Raw genomic sequence first — 18,957 nt, 5'->3', positions numbered from 1 at the left:
TACTTGACTCCAAATTATCATTGACAAACAACATATCCGAAATTGTAAAAAAATCTTTTTATAAAATTTACATGCTCAAGCAATTAAAACCATTACTTCTGCCAAATGATTTCCGCCTGATCACTCAAACCCTCATCTTGTCTTCATTAGACTATTGCAACGCTTTATACCTTGGCCTACCCCAATCAACAATTCATCCACTTCAATTAATTCAAAACGCGACTGCCCGTATGCTATATAATATCCGTTGAAGCGAACATATTTCTCCAATTTTACAACAATTACATTGGCTTCCAATATCATACCGCATAACATACAAAATCTTATCCACTATACACAATCTGATCTATAACAATGACTCAATCTGGCTATGTTCTCTGCTACGAATTTATAAACCTTCCAGACAACTACGCTCTTTTGACAAATGCTTATTAGAAATTCCTAATGTAAAATCTTTAAGTTTATCACTGATTCGTAAACGTGCTTTTTCAGTTGCAGGTCCAACTTTATGGAACGCTTTACCTGACTATATCCGATTAACTTCTAACCGTAGAGATTTTAAAAAATCGCTGAAAACTTACTTATTTATCCAAGCTTTCTAGCTACAATAATTTGCATAATATCATGTGTTTTAATTAATCTTTAACAATTGTTTGTATTTTAAATTATGTATGTTTTGACCATGTGTAAACCGCCTAGACGGATATATATTTATCCATTGTGCGGTATATAAAAACTTTTAAATAAATAAATAAATAAATAAATAAATATTGAAAAGCGTAGATGATAGAGATGAGCCTTGTGGTACTCCTTGAGCGAGGTTGTGTGGCTTGGAAGTGGAGTTTCTCATTTGTACGCTAAATTGTCTTTCAGCTAGGTATGAGTGGAACCATTGTAGAGCCAGGCCTGAGATGCCAATGCTGCTAAGACGTTCTAATAGGATTTGATGTTTAATGGTGTCGAATGCAGCGGAGATGTCTAGGAGAATGAGGATGTGTGAGAGACCTTTGTCAAGACCTTTCAAAATTTGGTCGGAGAGAGAAATGAGTAAGGTCTCTGTGCTATGGTGTTTGCGAAAGCCAAACTGTGAGGGGGAAAGGATGTTGTTTTCATCCAAGTAGTCTGATAGCTGTTTGTTTATAGCTTTCTCAAGGACTTTTGTGATTAGAGGCAGGTTGGAGATAGGTCGGAAATTGGTGAGATCAGAGGGGTCGAGGGAGGGCTTTTTTAGTATGGGTTTAACAATGGCATGCTTAAGGTTTTTAGGGATACTGCCAAGTTCAATGGATTTGTTTATGATGTTTGATATGGGTTTGGCGATGATCCCGGGGATGGAGAGGAGATGTTTTGTGGGAATGGTATCTGTAGGGTGTGTAGAGGGTCTGATTTTTTTAAGGATGGATTCGATTCCTAGGGATGAGGCGGTGTCAAATGATGAGAGATTAGAAGTAGATTGGGATTGTGTAGTATCGTTGGATGTTTGCTTGAGGGGGAAACGCGACATGATGTTGCTGATTTTATTTTGGAAGAATAAGGCAAGTTCTTCACTTTTTGTCTGGTTGTCTATGTCTGGTATGGATGGGGTGCAAGGTTTAGTTAAATTGTTTACTAGTTGGAATAGGGCTCTTGGGTTGAATTGTAGGTGGTGTATGCGTTGTGAGTGGAAATCTCTTTTGGTTTTATCGATAGCTACTCGGTAGGAGTGCATGTAGGATTTGAATTTATTTAGTTGGGTGGTGGAGGGGTCTTTGAGCCATGCTCTTTCGAGCTTTTTTAGAATAGATTTCATGTTTTTAAGTTCTGGCGTATACCAGGGTTGTTTGTGTTTTTGGGACATGTCAATTGTGCGTTCCTGTATGGGGCAGATCTTGTTGGCAATCGTGTTGGTGATATGGTTCCATGATGTGAGTGCCGTATCAACGTCTGTTAAGTCAAGCGAGTCGATATCATTAGACATGGCTGCAATTAATTCTTCTTGCTTGCAGTTACGTCTGAAATGTATGACTTTTTTACCTTGGGTGGGATGATGGGTTTTAATTACAGAGCATGTTGCATCGATGCGATAGTGGTCGGACCAGGGGATGGGTGTGCATGAGGGGGTGTTGGTATGGATTTGTGAGTTGGTGAAGAAGAGATCGAGGGTGTGGCCTGCTTTGTGAGTAGGTTGGGTGATGGTTTGTGTAAAACCAAGTGCATCTAATGCAGTTAGTAGGGAGTCACAGGCGGGTGATGTGGGGATGTTATCGACGTGAAGATTGAAGTCTCCAAGGATGATAGCTGGAACTTGTATGTTAATGTTTTTGGAAATGTATTCGATCAGGGGGGAGGGGTTAGCCTCGAGGAGACCTGGTGGGGCATACACTAGGCAGATTTGGAGGTTGTGAGAGTGAAAAAAGCTGATTTCTAGTCTGGGGGGTGTGGAGATAGGTTTTCTGGTAAGTTTAAAACTCTTTTTGGCTGCTAGGAGGAGGCTGCCTCCTCGTTTCTTAAGTCGTGGTATGGAGAAAATGTCATATTTTTTGAGAGGGAGTTGGTTCAGTAGTGTTGTGTCTGTATCCTTTAGCCATGTTTCTGTGATGGCTAGGATGTCAGGGTTGTCGTCCAGTAGAATGTCATTGATGAGTGGGGTTTTTTTGATGATAGATTGCGCATTAATTAAGAGTATGGTGAAGGTGGTGAGGCCTAGTATTTGGGTGAGTGGTGTGGCCATGATAGGGATGAGGTTTCTGTGGTGTATTTCTTGTGTTTTGGGGTGAGGGGGTCTCAGCGGGAGGGGATAGTGTTTGATGGATGTAATGGGGTAGGTGTGCATGGCTGGTGGTGTGTTGAGTGTGAAGGTGGTGTGTTGAGTGTGAGGGGGGATGGTTGGACAGTTATAGAGAGGTTGGAGTGTGCTAGGGGTGGGGAATGGGGTGGAGGAGTAGAGTGGGAGCGTCGAGGGAGATAAGTGAACTCGTTGTCACTGGGTAGGCCTCGGGGTTCTCTTGGGCAGTGGTCGCAGTGCAGATTGAGGTGGGCCTCCAGGTACCCCGATGGGTCACGGCCGCCGATTGCGGTGGAGGTGGTGAGAAGAAATTGTGCTGGCTGTGTGGAAGTGGAGTGGTAAAGCGCTTGTGTAGGCATGCATTAATAGTGCTTACCAGCGTCCTGATGACAGAGTTGCAGCTGGGGGAGCTTAGGGGATGGTGATAGGTTGGTCTCAGTGTTGGTTGTCGCCTGTTCTGGTCTCTATCAAGGCTTCAAGGTGGTGGGATGCTGGTGGGGTTGGCTGCAGGTGCAGTGGCTGTGATGCAAAGGAGTCTTGTGGTAGTTGCAGCAGTGTATAGGAGGGCTCAGGCGTCACTTCAGGGCTGCACAAAGGGGCGGGCCCCTTTGTCGCGCGACGCCGTGGAGTGCAGGGCTTTTTAAATCCTGCCGGTCCCTGGTCGCTGACGTCACCCCTGCGCCCGGCGGGGCGGGCCTCGGTGCGTCTGTTCTGGTGGGGGTGGGGGCTCGCAGCCCTGCGTGCGGAGGAGGCCGGTTCGTGGAGGACGCAGGCCGATTCGAGGCGGAGGAGGGCCGGATCGCGGCAAGCGTTGAGGGCTATAAGGTAGGTTACGCCGGGATCAAAGAAGGCTGGTGGCCGGTGTGGGAGCCCGGTTGGGGAAGGCGGAACAAAGAGGCCTTACCCCGACGGGCTTTCAGCGCCGGCTGCGCAGGCCCAGTTCACCGCCGATCCCGTAGAGCAGAGAAAAACGCCGAGGACTGCAGGGCCTTTTAAATCCTGCCGGTCCCTGGTCGCTGACGTCACCCCTGCGCCCGGCAGGCGGGCCTCGGTGCGTTGGTTCTGGTGGGGGTGGGGGCTCGCAGCCCTGCGTGCGGAGGAGGCCGGTTCGCGGAGGAGGCAGGCTGATTCGAGGCGGAGGAGGGCCGGATCGCGGCAAGCATTGAGGGCTATAAGGTAGGTTAGGCCGGGATCAAAGAAGGCTGGTGGCCGGCGTGGGAGCCCGGTTGGGGAAGGCGGAACAAAGAGGCCTTACCCCGACGGGCTTTCAGCGCCGGCTGCGCAGGCCCAGTTCACCGCCGATCCCGTAGAGCAGAGAAAAACGCCGGGGACTGCAGGGCCTTTTAAATCCTGCCGGTCCCTGGTCGCTGATGTCACCCCTGCGCCCGGCGGGGCGGGCCTCGGTGCGTCGGTTCTGGTGGGGGCTCGCAGCCCTGCGTGCGGAGGAAGCAGGCCGATTCGAGGCGGAGGAGGGCCGGATCGCGGCAAGCGTTGAGGGCTATAAGGTAGGTTAGGCCGGGATCAAAGAAGGCTGGTGGCCGGCGTGGGAGCCCGGTTGGGGAAGGCGGAACAAAGAGGCCTTACCCCGACGGGCTTTCAGCACCAGCTGCGCAGGCCCAGTTCACCGCCGATCCCGTAGAGCAGAGCAGAATAGCCACTCCAGCCGATTTAGTGGTAGCTGAGGCATAATATATGTCTCCTCCCCAGAGGCGACCCAACTTCCAATGTTCTAGATCAGTTAGGTGTGTTTCTTGCAGGAAAGCCACATGAGCCTTCCGTCTTTTCAATAGAGACAAAATTTTTGAACGTTTAACGGGTGGAATGATTCCACAGACATTCCAAGTAATTACATTAGCGAGTGAATTAGAGACTGTGTGACTTACAAAGTTTAATGACAAACCATAATTGAATTATACTGCAGTGGAGAACCTCTCAAACAAGATCTCCCACTGCTCGCCAGGTAACTCCCAGCAGTAACTTTAGGCTGACCACTGACATCATGAACATACAGAAGATATAGACAACAAAGACTCCCTGTCTTAATCCCAATCCCTTCCCCCTCCCCTCCCTGCCCCCGAATCATACACCTCTGATCTTAACAAAGATCGAGATCACTGGCCTATGTACTAACCCCCTACCCCACCTTCGAACCCTATTCACCCCTCCCCCACTCCCAAGAAGGAAACAGCCTGTTGCAACAAACGTTAATAACATGTAAACTAAACAACACAGGCCACTCCTTCCCAGGTATTGAGAACTTGACAAACCGCCAAATTAAGCAGGAACCCAATAAGCATGTGTCATCTCACAAATTTTTAAGAACGTGCCGAGATCCACTAAGGCCATATCTGATTTTACCCCCGAAGCCCGTGATCCTGGTAGAACCAGAGCACCTTCCCAAAAGCAGCCCCCCTATTATAGACTCGAGATCTGGGGGAAACCCACATCAAGGAGGTCGGTATTTATTCAGGCCACTAAACTAAAAATTGACCTGTTATGCGGAGACCCATGGCCTAAGTGGGAGCACAAAGATTCCCCCAAATACCCATAATCCCCCAAAGGAGAGAAGTGTTATGAAACATCAAATAGAGAAAAAGGCAAAAAAACTCAGCACTTCTAAACATCATAGTAACAAAGGAGAACTTTAACACAAACTTGTCCCGTATAGCTGATCTCCCCTTCACACCGCAGGATCAGCACAAGGAAGCAGTGCGCCATAAAAGAGAGCAATTAAAAGCTCCCCATGCTTAGTTAAAGTCAAATCACGCTTTGTCCAGGCAAAAAATCACCGGAAAAAGAAAGGAAGGAACTTCCCCCGCCATATCATCTATCCGTTGGTGCGAAGGACTTTGGGCACCGGAGAGTACAGGTCGAGAGGCCCAAAAGAACAGCCACGATGTCAACTGAATTAAGCCTGCACCCATTCAGTCGGGGTGCTCTCCGTCGGCGTTTCTTTCTCTGCTAACAGATGACGGGCGTTCTCGGCGGAATCATACCATTTCACCCCCGTTGGCAAGGCGTAACTTTCGGGATAGAGGTAGGGGGGAGGTTTAGATAGGGCCGGGGGGGGGGGGGGTTAGGTAGGAGAAGGGAGGGGAAGGTGAGGGGAGGGCGAAGGAAAGTTCCCTCTGAGGCCGCTCCGATTTCGGAGCGGCCTCGGAGGGAACGGAGGCAGGCTGCGCGGCTCGGTGCGCGCAGGCTGCCGATTATTGGGCAGCCTTGCGTGCACCGACCCCGGATTTTAATGGATACGCGCGTATCTATTGAAATCCCGCATACTCTTGTTCGTGCCTGGTGCGCAGGTTTATAAAATCTGCCCCTGTGTTTTTACCCTACAAGACAGAATTCCTTAGGCTGGGTGAGCCTAATTTATAATAAAATCCACTCTATAGCAAATGCTTCTGAATGCTGCCTTACAGAGTAAATCAGCTTCCTAACCTGGGTGTCATTTTGGATGCTGTTTTATATTTCAATGTGTACATTTCATCAGTTGCAAAATGTTCTTTCATTTTAATTGGTTGTGAAAACTGCATCTATTTTCAGGTGATCCAAGTTGTTCCATTATAATCCCTACCCTAGTTATTTCTAGGCTTGCTTATTGCAGTTCACTTTATCATGGGCTGCCCCAAAAAGCCTGAAAAAATTGCTGTTAGTTCCCAATGCAGCTGCTTGGTTACTGACAAACACTAAATTCCATCACCTATAGTACCTGAATATAATCTGCTTTGAAGTGCCAAAGCACAATATAAATCACATAAAATATATTTCTACCGTGATGAAATGATATTGGCTCCCGATTTAATGTTTTAACCTTTACATATAAAGCTCCAAGGCATTGTTCCAGTATACTTAGTTGATTGTATTCATAGGGAATTATATTCTACTGAAGAAATTTACCTGACTATTCCCTCCTTGAAGGAGGTAAGACAATCAAGGACCCACCAAGGTGCATTTTCTGAGGCTTACACCAGGTTCTAGAATTCTCTCCACAGGGAGAGAGTTCTCCCAGGGAGATTTACCTTCAGACCTTCCGAGGTATGGTTAAGACCTGGTTCTTTCCTCAGATTATTAAAGAGCTGATTAGTTTGCTTGTTATGCTATTAGTCTTATTCTGATGTCTACTGGTTAGATTTCCTCAGAGTGGTTTTATTTTTATTGATTTTAGTCTGATGTCTTATTTGCTGGTTATTATTTGATTGTAACCATAGTTCTTAGCTTTCTTGTATTTTTATTTTTTTTTTATATTGTTATTTTCGAGAAATGTACTATTTTTAGTTGTTTTTAAACTTTATGCTTTACATTTGTTTTAAGAAAACAAACCGGTAACCGATCCAAGATGGCTGACAGCAACAAAACACAAAGGTGAAATCGGTATAAAATGGACTTTATTGAATCTTGCCAGACTCTGGCCAAGTTTCGCTCAACGAGCTGCCTCAGGGGCTTCAGAGCCACTTGAATTGGCTCAGATTAGCACGGACATCTCATATGTCATAATTAGAGAAGCATTTATCAGCGAGTTAACCTGTTTTAAAACAGGTACTTTCCACAGCAGACCACTGAGAGAGCAATAGTTTCACGATTCTACTCGCCGCTCAACATAATGCTGTGCTCCTGCTTTGAGTGTTCTGGAAATGTACTCTTTAAATAAGATAAATAGAATGCACACAAACAATATGAAAAATCAACAAAACAACGCAAAAATATTCAAGCACTTCATAATAATTTTGTAAGATAAAGGCAGCATCTAAAACAATGCCAAGCACATAACAATTGTAATAAGAATGATAGATTATAAGTGTCTAAATGTTATAATGTAGATTCTAACAATAATGTACATATACTTCTGTTACATAAAATTGGGTTTTGGAGGCGGCATTCAGAAGCTCTGCAAAGAATTGACCTCAGTACATTTTGACAGCTGTTTTGATACTCATGAATGTTCTGACTTTCAGAAAGGATGCAAATGGAGTCCGATATAGAAAAATATGCCATCCCAAAAGCAAAGCTAAGACAATAAGAGGCTTAAGACCCATTAACAATTTTTTCATTATCTGACCTTCAGTCATGTCTCAGGACTTCATGTACTGGAAAAGCCTAAGTCAACCCATCAAATTAGCTAGTTTGAGGGTTTCCCATAAATAACACTCTGGTAAGGGGCCTAAGATCAGCTGCATGAAAAGTTATCTGGCCCATAGCATAATGTACATAAAAATCATGGTTACAAAATAAGCTGAATTTCACCAAAAGATGCTTTGAATAATCATTCTACTGTGTTATTTCTAACAGTTTTATTTCATATTTTTTTAATTACACATGTTTTGTTTTAGGAAGCTTAGGAGAAAGACAATCCCAAGGACAGTGTCTGTACAACTTAGCCTTTGCCTACAGCCAGCTGAAAAACTACAACATGGCCGAGTTTTACTATCAAAAGGCACTCTGCGCATTTTCCGATGCAGGTAAGGGCGGGGCGAAGGCAGGAGCAAAAATTCACTGCAAGTCTCTACATATTGCCAAGTCATTCTGCGGTAAATTGTGGGATTGCTCGTAATGAGACAGGAAAGCTTGGCTATGTGCCTGATTTTCCACCCAGCAAATTAAACTCTAGGGTTCAGTCATTCGCAATTCTTCAATCAGCTTCTGCAGAGTGACATTCTGCATCTAAAGCACTAATGTGAACACACAAATGATTTTCACAGATTAGTCAACAGTTAGAACAACTAAATAAAAATCATACCCCATTTTCTGTCTGACACGGCACCCAGTTCTAAAGAGAGGTAAATGTTTGAATATTTATTTATTTTTTATTTATGCAACTTTTATATACCGTGTCACAGAATACAAAATTCTATCTTTACGGTTTACATAATAAAATTCAATAAAAAAACAATTAGAAACAGGAATAAATACAATAAAAATTCAATAAAAATAAAAATAGTACAATAGTTAAAATCTACACATTAAAACAAGATAAAGTATAGTTAAGAAAAATAAAGAGAATCCTCGGATAACTTCTGTCTTAGCTAAAAGCTCTCAGGTTTCAATTCCGTATGCTTGCTGAAAGCACCATGTTTTTAGGTCTTTCTTGAATTTTTTCAGGTTGTCCTGCACTCTAAGATCTACTGGTAAACTATTCCACAGTTTTGGCCCTGCGATCGAAATGGCCCGGTCCCTCACTTCGCTAAGATGTGCAGATCTTACTGTAGGCACTGACAATAATCCTTTGTTTGCTGACCTTAGTTCTCATTGGGGCACGTGAAATTTGATAGTTGAGTTCAGCCAGTCAGTTTTTTCTCCGTATGTAATCTTGTGAATCATACATAAAGTTTTATATTTGATTCTATACTCAATTGGTAACCAATGTAATGATTTTAGGACTGGTGTAATATGATCTCTTTTTCTTGTATTTGTTAGAATTCTTGCTGCAACATTCTGAATCACCTGTAGGGGTCGCATAGTTGTTTTTGGAAGTCCTAACATACAGGTCTATCCTGTAAAGTGCGGCCGCGTTTACCCTGCTCCTAAGCCGCTTTTAACTCACGTTCCGGCCGCGTTAGCCCTTCCTGCGATCCCGAATCCCCTTTAACCTACTCCTACCGCATCCTAAATTCCCCGGGCAACCCCTTCCGCCCGCGGCATGTATATTGCATGCAAACAAGCGAATTAGCGCGATATTGCATGCAAACGAGCGAATTAGCTATTCCCTAGCATCCAGTAACCCGCGCCCCGACTATCGCTAGTTTTCCCTGCCGTTTTATCGAGTGTTTAACCTGCAAACTTACCGCCTAACCTGACCCCTGCGGTAGAGGCAGGGGTAAGGGTAGATGGCAAGCTTTCCCCCAGCCCCCGCTCACCTGCCCCGGCCGCGATCATGGGTGCCGGTCTCCGTGGCAGCCCCAGTCCTCTCCCCTACTCCCGAAGCCAAAAAAAAAGCGAAAAAAAACGTTGCAGCCCCCCTCCGATGTCCGGACTGGGGCTGCCACGGAGACTGCAACGGCAAAGCGACTTTTCAGTGTCCCCCCTCCTCTCGGAGCAGGGCGCGAAAAGCCGCCTTGCTCCGGGAGGAGGGGGGACACTAGCAACTGTGAAGCAACAGAGAAGACAGCGCAGAAGCAACGGCGAAACGACTTTTCAGTGTCCCCCCTCCTCTCGGAGCAGGGCGCGAAAAGCCGCCTTGCTCCGGGAGGAGGGGGGACACTAGCAACTGTGAAGCAACAGAGAAGACACCGCAGAAGCAACGGCGAGACGACTTTTCAGTGTCCCCCCTCCTCTCGGAGCAGGGCGCGAAAAGCCGCCTTGCTCCGGGAGGAGGGGGGACACTAGCAACGGTGAAGCAACGGAGAAGACAGCGCAGAAGCAACGGCGAAATGACTTTTCAGTGTCCCCCCTCCTCTCGGAGCAGGGCGCGAAAAGCCGCCTTGCTCCGGGAGGAGGGGGGACACTAGCAACGGTGAAGCAACGGAGAAGACAGCGCAGAAGAAAAACTTACTTTTTTGCAGCCATCAGACATCAGCCATCAGCAGGAACACGATCTGGCTCCCGTAGCTCCTCCCAACAAAATGGCCGCCTGCACGGGGAAAGCGTACAATTGGCCGCTCAAGACGTGACGTCTTGAGCGGCCAATTGTACGCTTTCCCCGTGCAGGCGGCCATTTTGTTGGGAGGAGCTACGGGAGCCAGATCGTGTTCCTGCTGATGGCTGATGTCTGATGGCTGCAAAAAAGTAAGTTTTTCTTCTGCGCTGTCTTCTCCGTTGCTTCACCGTTGCTAGTGTCCCCCCTCCTCCCGGAGCAAGGCGGCTTTTCGCGCCCTGCTCCGAGAGGAGGGGGGACACTGAAAAGTCGTTTCGCCGTTGCTTCTGCGCTGTCTTCGCCGTTGCTTCCTGGTATCTGTCATTTCAAATCACATTTGAAATGACAGATACCAGCGTGGCGTGAAGCCTTAGGCCCGCGCACCCGGGATACTGTATAGGCGCTCTATCCAGTATCCTGGGTTGCGCAGGCCTAAGGCTTTTCGGACGCGGCTTACATTTACATATAATTAGGGTTCAGGATCGAGCGGTAGGTGAGCTGCACTGTGCGGGCGGTAACCGCGGGTGCCGTAGGCACTAACGCAGCTCTTCCTACCGCTCGGTACTGGATAGGCCCGATAGTCGAGTTGCAATAATCAAGCCCTGAAAACAGTAACATCTGTACAACATATCTAAAATTATTTTGAGAGAGCAGCGGTTTTAAACATTTCAACAGTCTTAATTTATTAAAACCTTCCTTAACTTTTTTGGATATGTGGTTTTAAAATTTAATTCATAGTCAATGATAAGACCTAGGTTTCTAGTAGTATCTGTTAATTTATAACAAGTTAGATCATCGAGGTTGATTATTTTTTTCTCTTGACTGACATTTTTTCTGTCAAGCACGTTGTCATGTGGATCACCCCAAAGTAAACATATCAGCAAAACTTTGGGGAGAAGTTTGGGTGCTTTAGTTGTCCAATAAGCAAAACAAATGAAATAATTCCTTTCCTGTTCAGTTGGCCATTTTGATCTTATTTGACTCATCTAACAATAAGGCATTTAATTATAATAAAATACGACAGAGCCGAAAGAAAACAAAGATCCTGGAGTAAGATGAAATAAAGTGGCAGAGGCATTTAATGGGCAAGCTGCTATGGCGAGGACCATAATTGTGCAGCTAATTCATGAAGTTCAAGATCATATCCCAGAAAGAGAAAGCTAATTTTCACAGTCAGAGCTTATTACAAAATGTATTTATTTAAACCTTTTTTATACCGACATTCATAATGAATATCATATCATATCGGTTTACATTGAACGAGGGTAAAAGAGAACTTTAACATTAATCGTAGCTAGGAGGCTACTGGAGGAGGTGGGAGAAGAGAAAAAGAGAAGTTACATTGAACACGGGTTACTGGAACTTGGAGATGGAAGAGATTAGGGGGGGAGCAGTTGTATCATAATAATAAATATAAGAGAACACTTGCTAATATATATGAGATAAAATGTATAGGGTAACCATGGCAAGAGGAACAGTTGAATAAATATGATTAATAATATTATTATGACAAATAGCAAATGACAAAAGTAACATTACAGATTATACAATAATAGTACTATTTTTTTTTTAATTCTTTATTTGTGAATTTTCAAAATAATTACAAGGAATATACCTTGGATGAAATTACAGAAAATGATTATAAAAAGAAAGATATACATTTCCATAATATATATATATTCATATATAATGGATTATTTCCAGATATTCATTTGTTTTTCATAGGAAACTGGGGGAGGAAACCAGGAAAAACAAAGAAGTACATAATTGAAACAACAATAATAGTACTATGACAAATAAATTATATGATAGTATTATCAAGCAAGGGAAAACAAGCTGATCGGTGAAAAAACAGCCTTTATTGGAAAAAGCCCGACTCTGGCCGAGTTTCGCTCCCGCAGGAGCTGCCTCAGGGGATACAATGGACTAACTTACACACACAAACTTACGCATTATTTTTAGTTGAGAAGGATGTTTATTCACAATTTCTAATATATATATATACACATTATATACATTTAGGGGTAGATTTTCAAACCGCGCGATTTGGCGTACTTTTGCTGGCGCATCAGGCGCCAGCAAAAGTACGTGGGATTTTAGTAGATACGCGCATAGCCGCTAAAATCCTGGATCGGCGCGCGCAAGGCTATCAATTCCGTATAGCCGGCGCGCGCCGAGCCGCGCAGCCTACCCCCGTTCCCTCCGAGGCCGCTTCGAAATCGGAGCGGCCTCGGAGGGAACTTTCTTTTGCCCTCCCCTCATCTTCCCCTCCCTTCCCCTACCTAACCCACCTGCCCGGCCCTGTCTAAACCCCCCCTTACTGTTGTCGGGGGATTTACGCCTCCCAGAGGGAGATGTAAATCCCCGCGCGCCAGCGGGCCGCTAGCGCGCCGGGACGCGACCTGGGGGCGGGTCCGGAGGGCGCAGCCACGCCCCGGGCCCGCCCCCGGAATGCCCCCGACACGCCCCCCTCAGAAAACCCCGGGACTTACGCGAGTCCCGGGGCTCTGCGCGCGCCGGTAGGCCTATGTAAAATAGGCTCGCCGGCGCGCAGGGCTCTTAAAATCCGCCCCTTATTGTTTCATTATACATCTATCAATGCATTGCTATTGCAAATAATTGTGTTTAAATGTTGTTTACATTTTTTGATGTCTCTAATATTTTGGTTTGTCCATAACCACACATATATATGTTTTTTTGTTTGTGTATTTTAACATTGTATTAAGAGATATGTACCGTATTTTTCGCTCCATAAGATACATTTTCCCCCCAATTTTGGGGGGAAAAAAGTGCATGTGCGTCTTATGGAGCGAATATAAAAAAAAAACCACAAAAATCTAACAAACCCCCACCCTCCTGACTCCCCCATGACCTGCCGACTTAATTTACTGCAACCCCCCACCCTCCTGACCCCCCCCCCCAAGACCTGCCAAACGTCCCTGGTGGTCCAGGAGCGGTCCAGGAACGATCTCCTGGGCGTGGGCCATCTGCTGCCAGTAATCAAAATGGCGCCGACGGCCCTTTGCCCTTACTATGTCACTGGGACCGACCGCTGCTATTGGTTGGTCTCAGTGACATAGTGAGGGCAAAGGGCCGTCGGCACCATTTTGATTACTGGCAGCCGACGGCCCACGCCCAGGAGATCGTTCCCGGACTGCTCCTGGACCCCCGCTGGACCACCAGGGACGTTTGGCAGGTCTTGGGGGGGTCAGGAGGGTGGGGGGTTGTAGTAAATTAAGTCGGCAGATCTTGGGGGGGGGGTCAGGAGGGTGGGGGGTTGTAGTAAATTAAGTCGGCAGGTCTTGGGGGGGGGGTCAGGAGGGTGGGGGTTGTTAATTTAAAGGGTTGGGATGGGGTTTTTTGGGGGGGGGAGGGGTTCCCAGAGAAAGAAAAGTTTTTTGATCTGGGGAGTGGACCGAAATGGCCCTCCCCAGACCCGAAAACAAAATGGGGAGAAAAAAAAAAAAGCTATGCACTCCCCTAATTTGCTCCATAAGACGCCCAGACGCAGAGCCGGTTTAGCACAAATTTTTTTTTTTTAATTTTCCCCCTCTGAATCCTAGGTGCGTCTTATGGTCAGGTGCGTCTTATGGAGCGAAAAATACGGTATATATCTTTTGCCCTTGACAGCCCCTGAGTCAGCTCCTGCGGGAGCGAAACTCGGCCAGAGTTGGGCTTTTTCCAATAAAGGCTGTTTTTTCACCGATCAGCTTGTTTTCCCTTGCTTGTCAGCACTTTGGATCGGCTTCCGATTTGTTTCCTGGGCCTATAATAGTATTATGATAGATAACAAATGACAAATGTAACATTACAAATTATATAGCACATCTACTATAGTGTAAGAGGAGACAGATAGTAAAAGAATTTGTATATCGTACATAAATGAGGGTTAGGGGCAGGGGGATGTTAAGGAAAGGCTTTTTTGAACACCCAGGTCTTTAGTTTTTTTTTTAAAGGTCAGGGGGCAGTGTTCCTGATGTAAATCTGGGGGCAAGGTGTTAGAAAGAGATGGTCCCGCTGTGGAGAAGTCATTTTCCCTAGTAGATGTGTGGAGAGTGAGTTTGGGGGAGGGAGCATGGAGAGTTCCTTTATAAGCAGCTTTGATCGGTCTTTTTGAGGTGTGTAGGCATAGTGGGTTTATTATCTCGAGAGAGTGCTGATTGTGGATGGTTTTATGAATGATAATGAGGGTCTTATGAAGGATTCTGAAGCTGATCAGGAGCCAATTGAGATTCTTGAGGATGGGCATGATGTGGTCTTTTCGGCTGGAGTTGGTAAGGATTCTGGTAGCTGCATTTTGGAGCATCTGTAAGGGTTTGGTGGTAGTTGCAGGGAGGCCTAGAAGAAGGGAATTGCAGTAGTCAGTTTTTGAGAAAAGGGTAGCTTGGAGGACAGTGCGGAAATCATGGAAGTGGAGGAGGGGTCTATGTTTTTGTTTTTTTAGAATTTGGAGTTTGTAGAAGCAGTCTTTTGTTGTGGTGTTAACAAATTTTTTTAAGTTTAGTCGGTTGTCTAGAACAACGCCCAGATCTCTCACTTGTGCGGCTGTGGTAGATGAGGGGTTGGGTAGGGAAAGGTTGTTGTGGTCCGGCGAGATGAGAAGGAGTTTGGTCTTGGCTGTGTTCAGGACGAGGTTAAGACTGGTGAGGAGGAAGTTGATGGAGTGGAGGCATTTGTCCCAGAATTCAAGGGATTTGGGGAGAAACTCTGTTATGGGGATAAGTATCTGAACATCGCCGGCGTATATAAAATGGGTTAGATTTAGGTTTGTGAGGAGGTGGCAAAGGGGTAAGAGATAGATGTTGAAGAGGGTAGGGGAGAGGGAAGAGTCCTGGGGGACTCCAAAGGTTGAGCTGATTGGGGGGGGGGGGATTCTTTATTGTTTATTCTGACCTTATAGTATCTATTGCTCAGGAAGGACTCAAACCATCTGAGATGCATCCTGAGATGCCTATGTCTGAGAGGCGGTTTAGGAGGATGGAGTGGTTAACTGTGTCAAACACAGATGAGATATTGAGGAGTGCCAGTAAGATGTCCTTTCTCTAATCCCAAGAGGAGGGTGTCCGTGAGAGAAATTAGAAGGGATTTAGTGTTACGGGATTTACAGAAACCAAATTGAGCGGGGTAGAGGATTTTGTGTTTGTCAAGATAATCTGAGAGCTGGGAGTTAACTAGTCTTTCCATAAGTTTGGAAATAAATGGCAAGTTAGAAATGGGACGGAAGTTAGAGGGATTCCCTGGATCAAGGTTTGGTTTCTTCAGTAAGGGTTTAAGGGAGGCTAGTTTCAGTGTGTCAGGGACTATTCCAAGAGACAGGGAGCAGTTTGTGATTTCAGAAAGGGGTTTGGAGATGATCTTTGGTATGGTGAGTAGAAGTTTAATTGGGATGTGGTCTGAGGGATGGGAGGAGGGTTTCATGTTCTTTAGGATGGATTCAATTTCAAGGGATGACGTGAGTTCAAAAGAGTCGAGGTTGGCTGTTGGGTCGATGGTGGTGGTGTACGGGGGTAGTGTGGAGGTGTTAGTTGTAGTGAGAAGGGCTAAGAGATTGGAACTTTTGTTCTGGAAAAAGGTTGCTAGTTCGACCGACTTTGATTGTGCTTCGTTGTCAGGGATGGAGGGGGGGTGGATTTTGAGTTCTGAAACATGAGAACAGGGTTTTTGTGTCATAGTGAAAGTTGTGGATTTTGCTGGCGTGGAAGTCTCTTTTTGCTCGGAGGATGGTAGTCCTGTAGCCGTGCAGGGATGATTTGTAAGCAGTTAGAGTTAGGGGAAGGGTCTTTACACCATTTGTGTTCTTTGTGTCTGAGCTCCTGTTTCAGTTTTTTTAGTTCAGATGTAAACCAGGGTTTTCTGTTATTAAGGGCTGGATTTAGTTCTTTGGCTGTTAAGGGGCATATTTTGTTGGCGACCAAATTGGTGATGTTAAACCAAGAGGAGAGGGCTGAGTTGGCGTTTGAGAGATCAAGGTTGTGTAGTTCCTTGGTGAGATGGGAACTGAGGTCTTCCATGGAGCAGGGTTTTCTGAAGTGGAAAGTGGTCTTGGGGGGAGGGGGCGGGGTCAGTTTTTCTTTTATAGTGAGGTTGGTGGTGATAAGAGTGGTCTGACCAGGGGACTGGGGGAGTCATTGACATTCCAGTCCCACCCACATGAATGCTTCGTTACACTAATGAATTCCATTCTTCATCTCCCACTTTTCTTAGACCCTGTCTTTGTTAGCAATTGTGCACCAAAGCAATTTATATTGGATGTTTACTGGTATTTATTTATTTAAAGTTATTAATATTGCATCCAGCATGCTTTACAAAGAAGAACTAGATATAATAGAAACTCTGTTACTTCAAGATTGGACAGAGGGTAAGGGATTAGGATCTGCCTAATTTGTTTAGGAGAGGAAGAATAGGAGTAAACTATGAAAGACATAAATACCTACAGCATAGGAAGGTCAATTTTAAAAGCCATTTCTGTGGGTAAAATTGGGCATTACCTGTGGCATTGGGCTTTTGTAGAATTACCCATCCTCTATGGGAGTACAAGTATGAGCGCAGGGTCTTTATGTGCGTACTTTGACCCAGAGTGTGAAGAAGCATTCATGTGGGTGGGACTGGAATCATCCGCATACTCTTGAAAAGTTTGCGCATAAGTTTATCCAGAAAATCTACATGCACACATTACCCCCTTGAAAATTAGTGAAGAATCTGTGGATGAAAAGCCCCTATAGACTTTGCACAAATACAGGCAATTGTAAAATTACCCTCATAGTAGATCACATCAAATGCTTTTCTGCAGTGCATATTTAAAATTACGCAGATTGACCCAGTAGTACTGTTAGATTTTATTCAATCAAGCCTAACCTTGGTTACTATACTCTTCAACAGCTTGCTTCCGCTTCTTTAGCCTTCCAGCTGAATCAGAACCTGCTTCTAACAGGCTATGCTGCCATGAATTTCCATTCACAATTATCTAAGAGGATTTCCCAGTTCACTCCTCCATATAGTCCAACCACTAGAGTAACCGCAGGGCCTTCCAGAACCCGATACATGTGCCATTAGATGACTGAAACTCTCTCTTCCACTGGCTATGCATGTTGCCTCCATGGCATCTTCAGCCTTGTGTTTTGTTTACTATTTTGTTCAATTTTTTTTTTTTTTTGTGTCTCTTCTCTGTGTTTTAGTGCAAGTGAAATGCAGACATGAAATGCAATGTCATTTTGTTGATTTTTGTCTCATCTTAGATGGAAAACACCACAAAATGAAAGAAAGTGATTTAAAAATGACAGTACATCTCTAGGGGCTGGCCTGAGTGTCAGAAGCCGAACTTGTAAATTCACAGCCAGATCTCCTACATGGCAATATGCATTGCTACAGCTGAGCCACCAGGCTAGCCCTTTGGAGACATGTATTTAGCAAGGGCGAGCACTTAGAAGACCAAACGGCCCAGTCTGCCCAGCAAGCTTTCACACTTCTTTTTCTCATACTTATCTGTTACTCTGACCCCTGAGGTCAGGGCACTTATTGGTAACTTTTTGGTTCTAATTTCCTTCCACCCCCGCCATTGATGTAGAGCAGTGCTGGAGCTGCATCAAAGTGAAGTATCAAGCCCAATTGGTTAGGAGTAGTAACCGCCGGAATAAGCAAGCTACTCCCATGCTTATTTGTTTACCCAGCCTGTGCAATATAGTTCTTGTTGGTTGTTGTCTGAATATAAATCCTCTTTTCTTCATTCCCCCTGCCGTTGAAGCAGTGAGCTGTGCTGTATATGTATTCAAGTGAAATATCAGGCTTAATTGGTTCAGGGTAGTAACTGCCGCAACAAACAAGCTACTCCCACACTTATTTGTGAATGCAAATCCTTTTTCCCACATTTCCTCTTGCTGTTGAAGCATAGAGCAATGTCTGAGTCGCATTAACCGTGTGTATGTTTATTGAATAAGGGTATTAATCACCAGGTAGTAGCCGTCTGTTATTGTTTGTAAGGTTTTGGATGGACCCTTGGTCGCTGTGGCAAATGACCACACCCACAGGGGGAAGTCAGGGAACAGGGAACAGGTCAGGGAACAGGTCAGATTCAGCTTTAGGACACACAACACAGAATTATCTTTTATTAAACAGAGTTGAGAAGCCACCAGAAGCGGCAGTAGTGAGTAGAGATGAAGCCCGGTTGGGCTTGTAGTCCCTCAGGACACTGGAACAGCGATCCCTCAATAGTGTGCTGTAGTGGAGAGAAACCGAGATAGTGAGTATAGTGGAGCATACACAGGGTTCTGGTATAGAGCCTCGTTGGTGGATTACTCACACAGTGGTTTCTTCCGGAAGGTAACACAGAAGCTGGAATAGAGGCAGGCCATTAAGGAGCGTGTACCTGGTTCCAGGGAACAGCTCTGAGAGAAAGTAGATGGTAACTCACTGATGGTGTAGGTAGCGGTTTCTTCCAAGCAGAAGTGAGCTCAGGCAGCGAGTCCGGGAACATGGACCCTCGAGGAGCGAGTACCGGTTCCAGACAGCGACCTGAAAGAGAAGAGAGAGAGGCCTCCGAGGAGCAGGTACCCCGATAGAGTAAGTCCAATTAAGGAGAGGCAGAGTAGCTAGGTATGGAAAACGAATCCCATCCGTAAGGAGTCACCTT

At 45.5% G+C, this 18,957-nt stretch overlaps 1 protein-coding gene across 1 annotated transcript in view; it reads left to right on the top strand.

Annotated features, from left to right (window-relative positions):
* LOC115074893 (tetratricopeptide repeat protein 24-like) overlaps positions 1-18,957 on the top strand; it is a 106,660-nt gene that overhangs the window by 74,141 nt on the left and 13,562 nt on the right. The window contains exon 4 of the mRNA XM_029574854.1: positions 8,092-8,220. Within this exon, the coding sequence (XP_029430714.1) occupies positions 8,092-8,220 (129 nt within the window). The remainder of the gene's footprint in view (positions 1-8,091; positions 8,221-18,957) is intronic.

The sequence above is a fragment of the Rhinatrema bivittatum genome, chromosome 13 (genome assembly GCF_901001135.1).
Source record: "Rhinatrema bivittatum chromosome 13, aRhiBiv1.1, whole genome shotgun sequence".
Taxonomy (NCBI): domain Eukaryota; kingdom Metazoa; phylum Chordata; class Amphibia; order Gymnophiona; family Rhinatrematidae; genus Rhinatrema; species Rhinatrema bivittatum.
The sequence above is the reverse complement of the archived record's forward strand: the minus strand, read 5'-3'. Positions and strand labels throughout refer to the sequence as shown.